Here is a 12,601-nt window from a genome sequence, read left to right as displayed (position 1 = left end):
CAACAATAAATATGTAAGTTGTTAGTTGGATAATTCAAAACTACCTTTGTGTTTTTATCTTTACATCCTTCTTGCCATTGCATGTTAGACCTAGAAACCAGACCTGTATGGGCAGGGGCTTAGGGTCCCAACAAAACTTTAATACCAGAAGAGATGCCATCTGAAGACTTTTTTTTCTTTTAAATTTTTAACGTTTATTTCTGAGGCAGAGAAAGAGACAGAGCATGAGCAGGGGAGGGGTAGAGAGAGAGGGAGACACAGAATCTGAAACAGGATCCAGGCTCTGAGCTGTCTGCACAGAGCCCGACGCGGGGCTGGAACTCACGGACCGCAAGATCATGACCTGAGCCAAAGTCGGACGCTTAACCGACTGAGCCATCCAGGTGCCCCTGAAGACTTTTCTTTATGAGGACTGGTTCCTAGGAGAATGGTTCTGGTCATCAATTTTACCTTGGTTTCCTGGTAGGAAGATTTTAATCAACTGGAAAACCCCAGAACCACCAACTGATTTCAAAGCAGTTGAATGCAAGGGTCAGGAACCTTGATTTTTCCCTCAGATGAACCTTCCCTGCTATGCTGTGGTCACAGGCAAGTTGTTTTATCTCTCAGACTCCTAGATTTTTCATCTCTGTTGGAGGGGGGGGGGGTAGGAAGGGAGACTCATCATTCTTACCCTGAGGACTGTAGTGAAAATAAATCTCAAATCAAAATTATGATCCCTGCTGCCCTTCCTCAACCTGATCTTCCTCCTCATCCCCTAGCTCAGTAAGCGGCATCACGAAATATTTTATTTTATGCAAATCAGAAAGATACCTCTCGTTTTCAAGTTCCACCACCAACTGGCCACCAGGTTCTGTGAATTATACCTTTTCCTTGAAACCATCCAGTCCCCGACACCACCACCTATAACCAAATGCGCCCACCAAATCTCCTTTCATTACTCCCCCTAACACTCTTACCTTTTCGCTGTTTGGCCAGAGACATCTTTCAGAATTTAAGTGCGAGACCACAGGCTTATTCTGCCGCGTCACTGGGCTCCTGGCTAAGGTAGAGAATCCTTCATACAACCTAAGAGACCGGTGCACTCTGGTCCTTGCCTCCCGCCCTGCTGTCTGTGCTCCACACAAGGCGCAGTGCTTTCTTTGAGCTCCTGCAATTAGCCATGCAACCTCCTCACCTTTTGCACATTTCTTTTGGGGAAGATACTTATCCCCATCGCCCCCTTTCCCCCTTTCACCTACATTTTCCAATTACAGTTTCTTTCGAGTCAATTGCTTAGGGAAGTTTTGTCAATTTCCCCTTGCTCACACACCCAAGACTAGGTCAATTCCTTTGACATAGGTTCTCATATTACTCTTTTGCTTTCCTCCGTAGCTCTCAGAATAGTTTAAAAATTTACATTTCTGGGATTATTCCACAAATCTCTGTCCAAACTACTACAATATGAGACCTCTGAGGAACTACGTCTGTATTGCTGTACCTCCAGTGCTTAATACAGTACCTGGCACGTGGCAGAGTCTCCGTAAGTATTTGTTGAATGCATCTGTACTTTATATATGGTAGCCATTATTCTGAAGTTTTTCTGACTCTCGGGTTTCTTCTGAAAAGCTCCACCTTCAGAGTCAGAGCAAGTTCAAATCATGGCCCTGTTCATCTTGAGCAGCTGTCTTTTGTTGTGTCTCACCTGTAAGATGGGAATAATTGTACCTGCCTTACTGAGTTGTTATGAGGATTTAGTGAGCTAATGTCATGTCAGGTGTCCGACACCGGGCCCTATCCGAGTTCACCAGTAAAATGACTGTAATTAATATAGGTCAGACGGTCACACAAACAACCCGAGGGTAGGCAAACAACTGTCTCTATGCCAACCTGGACCACTATAATTTGCAGGTGGAGCTTGGGGGGGGGGGGCGTCTTCAAACTCCTCCTGCAACGTGCACCCCCACCCCCTCTCCGGGGTGGCGCCCACGGGGCTTAGATCTCTGCGGGAGACAGCCTGCAGCCGACACCCTGGCGGCGCTACGGAGGGTGTGGGGCGGCCGTCCTGCCCCAGCCCCCGCCCGCGCCCCCGCCCCCGCCCCAGGCTGGGCTCCAGCGCGGGCGCAGGCGGCGGGCACGAGGCTCCCGGAGGGCGGCGCCGCCAGGCCGCGAGGGGTCGGGAGCGCGGCTCCGGCGGCTCGGCGCGCCCCTCCTCCCAACTTGCCCTGGTCCCGCGGGTCTCCGCGTCGCGGCCTAGGGTCCGCCCGCGCAGGGTCCAGGCAGGCCAGGCCAGCAGCGGTCGCGCCACCCCCACTCCGCCCCTGCTGCCCCCTCCCCGCGAGCCCGCAGCCTTCGGGCAAGTTTGGCACAGCCCTCGCCGCTTGCCACGCCGGCCGGGCCCGGGGGGTCCCGGCTCGGCTGTCCCTGCCTAGGCTCCCGGGCCCGCAGGGGCTGCGGAAAGCCCCGGGGAGGTCTGTGCCTCCAGCGGCCCGGACGGACGGGATGTATGCGGGCCAGCTGTGCATTTCAATCCTGCTAGGAGGACCTTTCCAGTCCTGCGGCCTCAGGGGGGCTACCCAGTTTCTGCACGGTTTCGTTTTGTTTGGGGATGCCGGTGTGTGTGTGTGTGTGTGTGTGTGTGTGTGTGTGTGTGTGTACATTGTGGGGCAGCTCTGAATGACAAGTCTGTAAGACTTGAGTCCTTCTTTCCTCCTAAAGCTGTCTTCAGAAATGTCGAACAGAAATGGTTCTTTTTACTTGAAGTTCCTCTTAATTTTCGAGTGATGACATAGCACAACGCTAGGGTCTACGTGACGGTACGTTTTCTGTATCAAACATTTCTCAACACCTCTCTAACGTAACGTTAGTTGCGAACCTTGAAAAAGTGCCCCCATTTTAATACCGCAAAGTTGTCCTGCAAAATTTTTTTTTTTGACAAGCCAGAAAGAGTACGCCAAGTGGTGACCTTAAGTTTACATGCAAACGTTAATAACTTCACAAAGCCACCAAACTAACAGTTGCTATTTATGGCTTTGCATTCCACAAAGGAACTTTGCAGTTATCTGTCAGGTTGTGTGGGAAATCCCGTTGCGACCTCAATCCTGAAAGGGTTAAAAAGCTAATGGATTATATTCATGTCACCCTCATAATAGCTAACCCATGTGACATCAACAATCTATCCTGAAGTGTGTGCTCTCAAATAGCTTAACTTAAATGAAAAAAAGTTGAAATCTTTGTCATCACCTCACATCAAGTAAATCATTTCCTAACCTTTCGGAAAATGAAAAGTTTAGTGACTACTATTTACACACTTTGAATATTTTATATTTGAGTGGTCATCAGAGTTTACACAAATGATTGTATATATCCATTTCCAGTCAACAAATATCAAGGTATCTGTGTTATGCGACGGTTAACATTTCAAGCTTTTCTGTAAAGGTGACGTTGTACAAAAACCATAAAGACTCCTGCATATTGTCCGAAGGTCATTTAGAGATTCTGAAAATAAAATCATTAGGGACAGCCTCACAGAAGCGGGGTGATGACTTATGATTGAAAAAAAAAATTATGTGGTGGCTTAGAACCCAAAGCCTCAATTATCACATGAAATAGTTAATTTTGTTTTTGTTTTGGTCTTAAACACAGGTTTCTAGAGTATTAAAAAAATCCTCATAGGTTTGTTAAACCTTTAGCGGCAGATTACAGCCTATGTTTTGTCTTTGGTGAATAGCTGTTTGTCTCACTTTATTTACTTGGTATTGGGTATTTGTCAATGTCATTTCATATCTACAGAAAATTCTTACGCTCTATGGAGGTAGTGAATGTGTGTGTGCGAGTCTGCCGGAGGTCACATGACGGTTTCATCCTATTTGGTGAAGCAGCTTGACTTTTTTTCCCCTTGCTTTTGGTGATGGTTGTGAGTGCAGAAGTTGATTGACAGATGCATGCCAGAAACCCCCATTCTCCTTTTCAAAGACAACATATGATGGATTGCGATCTCTCAGCCCAGCAGGACACGGGGACCATGCAAGCTGTAATTGGTCAGGTATGGAGTCAGCCATTTCTCAACTCCCCTTTTTTCCACAAGGGTCTCACCATATGATTCACATAATTCATATTTACAGCACCATCTTTCTATCTGTATCTTCAGCTACCTGCCAGCGCAGTGCTTGAAAGTGCGGGAGGCAATAGGCACCCAGTAAATCTAGCCAGGGAACCTCAGCCTCAAACTTCCATGCGAGGCTTAACAAACAAAAATTCAGACAGCAGCAACAACAACAAAAAATCCAAGGACAAATCTAATTTATAATTTGGTCTGGACGTTTAAAAAAAAAATCTATTTTTAAGAATTTATTTTCTGTCCAGATCATGATCTCTGAAAGAAAGTGTAAGGAGAGAATAAGGTGCTACGTTTCCTAGGTAGTAGTTAAAATTGTTCTGTTCCATATTTTTATTTTGGCTATATTCTACGTCTCTCTCTCCCTCTCCCTCTCTCTATGGAAAACAGAAATCTAGGAATACACGTGCCTTTACTTCTAACCCAGATAATGTGTGATTGAGCCTGGTAAATGGTCTTGGCGGCTGCAGAAGGGGCAGGCTGCAAATTAAACACTGCCACACTCTGAAAGGTCCAGGTGGTCTGGTCGGCTTCCTAATGCAATCCAGCACCCCAGCGTTAATAAACAGCTCTATTTAGTTCCTCCTCCCTGGATCCAGGGAGGTGAACTGATCTGGGGCTGCTGTGATGAAATGCCAGAAGAATCTCTCTCTGAGGCCTCACAAGCTGATTTTTAGAGCTTTGCTGTTCTGTCGTCTTTGTCTTCCAAATGGGTCAGTGAGTCTTGCTCTTTCTGTTTGGCGCTTTCTGTGCAATCGGTACTTTATGTTTGTGCTTAAATGTTTGCGTCCGTAAGCTGAATCCGAAGAGGAAGGGATCGTTGTATTTTCATTTGCCTTCAGATAACTGCTGTAAAAGGAAGGGTGATTTTTCTATGATGGGGGTGGGGCGAGGAAAATGAGAGTATATGTGTTTTCTTTCTTTCTCTTTTGGGGAATGTATTTTTGATCCATTTTTTTCTAAGTTATCTAGGCTTACTTATGAACTGTTAACTCAGCAATCAGAATGTGGTTACGAATATTGATAAACTCTTTAAAAGTTTTGTTTTTTTCTTTTTTGTGGCACACTTTCCAATCAAGACAAGCTGGCAAAGTGATGATGTGAAATTTGTTTGCTGTATGTTTAATAGCATGGTGGAAAATATACCATTTGACTCTGTTTTCAACCAAATTATAGCGAAGCACTTTAGGGTTCTGAAAGCACATGGTTTATTAATATCAGCATGCTTCATAATGTATTTTTAGATGGGAAATGTCAGATATATAATACCATGTTTCCACAGGCTCACACTATTTTAAAAGCAGTAGATAATCTGCTTCAATGGAACAATATTTAAAAAAAAAAACTTCCAAGTTGGTTTTTGTTATACAGACAGAAAGTGAAGTCTCTGGGCATACATTTGGCAGGAGAAAATATATAAAGACTGATTTTATATGCTGTTAATACCCACTTTAGTGTAGGTGTTCAGTGATGAGCAAGTAAGTATATCAAAGTTAGCTAAAATAATCAGGGCATATAGAATTAATTAAATAGCCTGCTAAAAAAAGATGACCTTTTCGTAGAAAAAGAACACTGGAGCTCCTGATCACAGTTTTGTCCTGTTTAATAAAACTTTTCTTGGGTTGTAAACATGCTCTCTCTTCTGAATGTCATCGTAGGGCCATAATACTGTGCAAAATTACTGTATTCCATCCCCAAGTGAAAAATAGGAGTGCCTTTCGTATACATTTCCCTTAGTTGGGAAAAGAAAGCTTGTTTAAAAAAAAAAGATGGGAGACATCTTTCTAAATTTTTATGCAATACTGTTTTTTGGAAATCATTGCAAAGGTATATATACTTTTAAAAGGTTCAAATATATACTTTCAAAAAGGAAATCGGCATACATTTTACAGACACCAGATTAAACTCCTAATTTGCCAGGGTCTAAAAGTGGTGGTTATTATTACATGGCTCGGCATTTTGTACGTTTTAAAGACTTTGTATGTCCAGGAATTATACCCATTAATGACTTGTTAACAAATACTTTCTAAGTACTTGCATCAGAGTAGCCACATGGTTTCTGGAGAGCTCATTTCTCATAAATTATTTGTTATAAAAAGGCTCAGGTACTGTTGTCAAGCTGGTAAATTATAATAGTTGTCATTCTGCAGGTTGTAAAAATTTTCTGTATTAAAAATGTGCAAACATAAAAAATGTACAAACTAAAATGCTTACTTCTTCTGAAACTGAAACACTCAGAGGCGAAAGGAAAGATAGCATACTGTCCCATATGCATCTATAGAAGTAAAAAGGAAGAGGGCATAGATTTTTGAAATGATTTAATTGTTATAGCACAGATAAAAATATTTACCCAGATGATGACTTCTAACAATAACCAGAATGTGAAAATAATTTTTTTTACTGCTTTTCAGGCAATCATAATCAAAAATACATGTTTCTTTTAAGCTGTTGATTTCAGTACCCTCCTTTGCCTACTCAGCAGGTGCGAACAGTTCCGTTTGGTAATGCAAATGTTAGTTCGTCCTCAAATACATATTAGAATAAAAATTATTTCTGTCCTTCCCCCGCGGCCCCCCACCCACGTTCTTAATTCTGGTCCTAAGTGGATTTGGGTTGGAGGAGCAAATAACCGATTTTCAGTGGTATTTTCCATTCAGGATACTGAAAGATTCCCATGAAATATGATCTTTAGGTTTTTCATTCATCTCTAAGATCAAATATCCAGTTGCTTCTACTGGAGAGAAGAGTAGACTTCTCTGCGTTGCTGGCCATGATCCAGCTGGAGAGAGTGCACTGACTCTATGGAGCACATATTGCCTCATAAATGTCTTTCCCCCAGGATTTTCTCTCCCCCAAGCAATTAAGCAGTCTAGTACTTAAGAACAAATTCCCTGCCTGGGATATCAAGATCAAGAAACTTGGTTCATTCATACAGTTCTTGGAAATCATCTGGATGTTTGATAGTTATCTGTGGCACACTTCCTAACCCTTGGAACTATAGGGTGGATTGTGGTCTTCAGATGATTTTTCAAATCAACGCAAACTAACCAGTTAAGTAGGTTCTGAGCCATAGGTATGAACAGCATTTGAAAATGAAGGCTCGCATTTTCACCCCTCATGGTTATTAAATGTTTACTGCAGTTTTCTTTTTTGCAGACCCGAGCTTGTGAGTGACAGATTAGTTCATCAGTATTACAGAGCTCCTGGTTGATGTTGTTTTTTTTCCCCCCTCATCTCAGGCAGACGGGTCACCGTGTCCAATCCTCCTTCTGGCACTGCTGTCCCCAGAGGACCCTTGGCCAGCCTGCCATCTTGATGCACAGGCCTCAGGGTCTGGGCTGCCTGCACGTTTCCTTATACTGGCTTCTGCAGATATTACAGAACAGAGGATATTAAATTAGTTGTTAATAAAAACAACAGATGAGGGAAATTAGATAAAAATATTTATCAAGCATATCTAAGAGTTTGCTAGGAATGGGGAGAGACACCGCCGGGTAAAAGCGCTCATGGGTATGCTTCCAGGGGTCATGGCTGAGGGGTCGGCAGAAGAGCGGAGAAACCATCCTTGGTAGGACAGGAAGCACAGTCCAAAGCTTTTGCAATTGCAATTTACCTTACCAGTAAAATGGGTATTTTTTCCCCGCAGGGTAAATTTAGACAATTCAAAATGTTTAAAGGGGGCACGTTCGGAAGTAAATGCAGTTATTTGAGACAGTGCTCGAGAGTGTGCCCTAATGGCACGGAGGGAAAGTGCATTTGGCTGAATAGGATTTCGGTGCATGTTTTCTCATGTGAAGCTTTTAAAACTCCAAAATATTTCATTGTTCTGGTCGTAAAGCAGTTTTGCATGTGGGTTTATTTATACCCTGTTCCCGAGAATGTTCAACATGGCTCTCAGAGCAACGTGCCTAACTAGTCCATATTCAAGCTGAAAGGGAGTGGAGGTGGCCCAGGGAGAGGGGCCCCCAGGGTGTGTAAATAACACACTTGCTTATTCTCAGTCTGTTTCCACTGATTTTCATGCCCTTTCTATAAACATTAAACCTTAGGGCTAACCTCACCCTGTTTCACACATGCCAAGCATAACTCTCATGTGCTCTAAAAACTCATTTTTGTAGGTGTGACTGCCCTTTTCATATGAAACCAACCTATCACTTCAGCAAATTTATATATGTTAGTGAGGTGAAATTGTTGTTTGGATTTAATTGAGAATCCTGTTTTTGAGGGCATTTAGGCTAAGAGTATACAGTTTACTAAAAAAAAAAACTAATGAAGGTTTATTCTTTCTGAATGCGAAATGGTGCTAGTATTCCTTTGTAAGGAATTTGTACCGTGGATTTGTATGTCTTTCTATGGATTTCTATGGATTTCTTTCTATGGATTTCTATGTCTTTCTAATGGACTCAATACTCCACTCAGAGGAAAGTTGGTGTTAGCTTTTTGTATTCTACTGGATGAACTCAATTTTTATTACCTTTCAAATATTTTTAAATTGAAGTTCAGTATGCTACCTGAGCAGGTGTTTAAATGGTAAAGCCAGTCCTGCTCACTAAAGTAAGGGTGTATCCGTATCGTAATGATACTGTACAATAAGGTCAGTATTCATACTAAACCAGAGCAGGAAAGCTGGTCTTGAAACCATACTTTCTTTTCTGTTTTTAAGATCAATTAATGAAACTCCCTCTATCCAAGGATAAATTTCAGTGCTTAAGAATTTAAAGCTTTTGGATTCACATCGCTAGAATATAGAGAGAGGTTGCTGGAACACTGAAATATGCATGTTCAATGTAAGACAGTTTGAATTTAATGTGTTTCGTGTATATCAAATCTGTGGTACTTGTTCAGGAGACAGGTGAAGGAAGGGTCCTTTTGTTGACAGTCTCTTTGCTTATGTAAACTGCATTTTACCAGACAGTTGAAAGCATCTTTCTGTTTTCATCTTTATTGTTTGCCAAAATTAGAATATAACTCACGTGCCTGCAAATATTGAAAAGCTCCACTCTCCCTTGCATTGTGATATCATACAAGCTGTTGCTTTTTTCTAACACTTGATTGAGTAAAGGGTAAGGTTGTGAAAATAAAATGCCAATATCAAAGGATCGGACTTGAAGAAAAATAAGCAAAAAGGTAAATATTGACCATAATCTGAACACTAGCAGAAAATTTAAATGACACAACTTTTAAACTCATCTGTATTTCGTGGCCAAACTTTTACCTGGGAGATAGGAGCTGCTCTCACTATAATTTCACACCTTCATTTATGTTCTTCCTTTTCTTTCTCCCTGCCTTCCTTCCTTTATGGGGGGGATGCAGGGAGGAGGTGAAACGTATGCCCAATAGAGTAAATTACTGAGTCAAAACTTGCTCTGGGATCACATGTCAATACTGTGTTGAGTCATGTTGCCTTGAGCTGGTCCAAAATGATAATCAAGATATGTACCAGTTTTGCCTTTTGCACAATTCTTCTGAACCCTAGACTGAAGAAAGAGCTGTGAGAACTTGTCATTACATTTCACTAAGATTCATTTTTCTTTCTATTATTTTCTTGCTCTTCCCACTTCTACAACGTGAGCCAATTATAGGTGAAAACTGCCTAATTTTTATGGGATACATTCTTCCTGTTTTGCTCTCTGCTTGTGCTGTTTTCTTTACTCCAGCAATAAATGACCACATTATTGTTATTTCAGAGCCACCACTCCTAAATATAAAACCATTGTATGCAAGGGAGGGCAAAATACTTGAAAGCATTTCTGATTATTAATACTAAAGGCAGCTCTCGAGGTGTTAAACCAGTTATTTTTCAAGTTGGTTGGCTTCAGAAAATAGCTTTTTGTTTTATCACTGGCTTTAAACCCCCCATGATATGAAGGACTCTTTCTTTAAAAGACCGAGATTAGCTGTTGATACTTGGTACTGATTCCGGGTGAACTGTAACCCTTTTCCCTTCAGTCACATTTTTCTAACCATAACAACAAGAAAAAAAGAAAAATGAAGATCAACAGAATATTCTAAATTTCACCTCTTTTCCGTCCTCCTTACCACCCCCGCCCCCATGCAGGGGGTGGCTTCTTTCAGTGGGAAAAGATGCCCGTACAATTCCCAGCTCCCCCCTCTTAAGGTCAAAGATGCAAATAAATGTGTCCACACCTTCAGTGAAGGAAAAGGAAATAGTTACTCAAACGCACTGCTCTGGTATTTTGCTCTTTTCCTTCACTGTCATTTTCCCCTCAGCTTTCCCTCTCCTCCCCGCTGTAATCCAGAGTCAGTGTGATGAGTAATAAGTGAAAAGTGAATCCTCGTGGGCTGCCCAGGCAGCAAAGGGCACCGGAGAGAAAGGCAAGACCTAGAGCAAAACAAAGCAAGACGGAGGCAGAGAACTGACCGACACTCTGGATTCTGTAGTTAGTGTTTTTGTTGTTTTGTAAGCTGATGTCGTGTCGCCTGGCGATTTTAGATCACCGAAATAAGCAGCGAAATGATTACTTTAGGACAAGACAAATACAGTTTTAAAACAAAGCCAAAAGGAGAAGAAAAAAAAAAAAAGAAAGAAAGAAAAGCTTCACAGTGTTTTTGCCACGGAGCCACGGAACACGAATTTTTAAGATTAAGGACCCCTTTATTTGGGGAGCTTTCTGAGAGTTTAACCAGTGCTTAGGTGCTGTGGAAGAACAGCCTTATTAAAAGGGATGTTTCCCGTGGTTAATATGATGCTGACTCAGCATGTTTTATAACTTTGATTGCTCATGAATAATTACAAAGTGTTTCAAGAAGAACACATCTATGTCTCACACCTAAGACCTAAACACTTGCAGAAACAGATCTACTTTAAAAAGATTAAATACTTTTTCAATGGTGTTTTTTGCATTGATCAGAACTCAGACCAACTCCTCTTATTAAAAACAAAGTGCATCATTTACAGAGAGGTTAGTTTTCAGTGCAGAATTCAGGTACAGATTTTTTTAATGTAATACTTTATTACTGAGAGTAAGAGGCAAAATACTACACCAGCAGAGAGACATGGATGTCAGAAACCCTAGTTGATATTGAAGGTATGTTAAAAAAAAAAAAAAGTAGATATTTCTTAAATTGTCAGTTGTATTCTTTCAAAATTGGATGCCAGCGTGGGCAAGAATGGGGCCAGGTACACCGTCCTAGGCTATGGCGGGTCAAAAGACAGATAGAGCCAGTTAATTTTGTGAGCCTTAAATAATACTAGAAAACAAGGCTCTCTCAACCTTTTAGACAAAAGGTTGAGAGTTGGGACAAACGTAAACCCCTGCTTAACGTGCACGAATAAAGCCAAGAACATCAAGCTCATTTCACTTAGTGTCAGCCCTGATGATTCATCATTATGGTCAGAGCAAACTCTGGTCTCTGGGCTGAAACAATTTTATCCATTTTTTTTTTTAAACAGAATGTTCCAGCTTGGATCTTATATCCTTAGGGTTACAATATTGAATTCTGAATCTGGAAACTTAATCTTGAAGCCAGATTTGACAAGATGCTGGTTGAATGGGAGGCAGAAGTGATTGTAGGATGAAATGCCCCAGGTCAGAATTTGGGAAAAGAAGAGATTTTGTGGAAATTTGGCTGTGTTAGAAGAACCCCAAATTTGAAAATTTCTCACTGCTCATATCAGCAGATGGTGTTCAAGGGTCTGAAAAGTACATCACTGGCTGTATTTATTTTCTCTGGTTCAAATCTCTCTTTAACAGAGTTGATTTTCATACATTTGAGATGTATTTCGGAGTGTTTCACTAATGTTGCTAATGTAAAGGCATTCATAATAATATTCAAAAGGTTTCTGGGAGCGAAGATGAACGTTATTGTCCAAATCCAAGGCAGTTATACTGTGTTTCTTGGCAAAATGCAAATACTTGATTTAGTAACTAAAGTTTCTTTAAAAAAATTTTTTTATAATGTTTATTTATTTTTGAGAGAGACAGACACAGTGCAAGCAGGGGAGGGGCAGAAAGAGAGGGAGACACAGAATCCCAAGCAGGCTCTATGCTGAGCCTTCAGCAGAGTCTGATGCGGGGTTTGAACCCAGGAACTGTGAGATCATGACCTGAGCCGAAGTCAGACACCCGACTGGTGCCCCAAGTTGTTTCTTTTTTGAAAACTTTTTCCATGTGTAAACGAATCTATGTGTAGATTTCCAGGGACTAAAGGATTTGGAGTGAAAATGAAAGTGAGGCAATCTAATTAGTGAACACACACACCCGCACGCACATGCACACATACTCCCTAGACATTGTAGAATACTTATTCAACCCCTAGTAATATAAAAATATTTTAACTGTTTTCAATTTTAGTGCCTGAAAAAATTATGGTAGGTGTTTATTTAAAATACTCTTCATTTCAAGTAAGCTGTTCAAGCAAATGGAAAAACACTTTACAACTTCTAGAAATCAATTGTAGAAATTTGAGTACATAGTTGATCACTATACTGTAAAAGGATGATTATTCTGGTAATGATGTTGCCATTACATGGCATGGTAATTT

At 41.3% G+C, this 12,601-nt stretch overlaps 1 protein-coding gene across 2 annotated transcripts in view; it reads left to right on the top strand.

Annotated features, from left to right (window-relative positions):
- The first annotated feature begins 3,852 nt into the window (after positions 1-3,852).
- The window catches only part of POU6F2 (POU class 6 homeobox 2), a 485,355-nt gene continuing 476,606 nt past the window's right edge, over positions 3,853-12,601 (top strand). Inside the window, exon 1 of one of the 2 annotated variants that reach the window (XM_053898237.1) lies at positions 3,853-4,024. In XM_053898237.1, the coding sequence (XP_053754212.1) occupies positions 3,920-4,024 (105 nt within the window). In that variant the 5' untranslated portion in view covers positions 3,853-3,919. Of the gene's footprint in view, positions 4,025-4,681; positions 4,810-12,601 lie in introns of those variants that run through there. The other variant, XM_053898234.1, reaches the window with a different exon arrangement.

This window comes from Panthera pardus, unplaced genomic scaffold (assembly GCF_024362965.1).
Source record: "Panthera pardus isolate Hobbes unplaced genomic scaffold, ASM2436296v1 HiC_scaffold_8, whole genome shotgun sequence".
Lineage (NCBI taxonomy): Eukaryota > Metazoa > Chordata > Mammalia > Carnivora > Felidae > Panthera > Panthera pardus.
The sequence above is the reverse complement of the archived record's forward strand: the minus strand, read 5'-3'. Positions and strand labels throughout refer to the sequence as shown.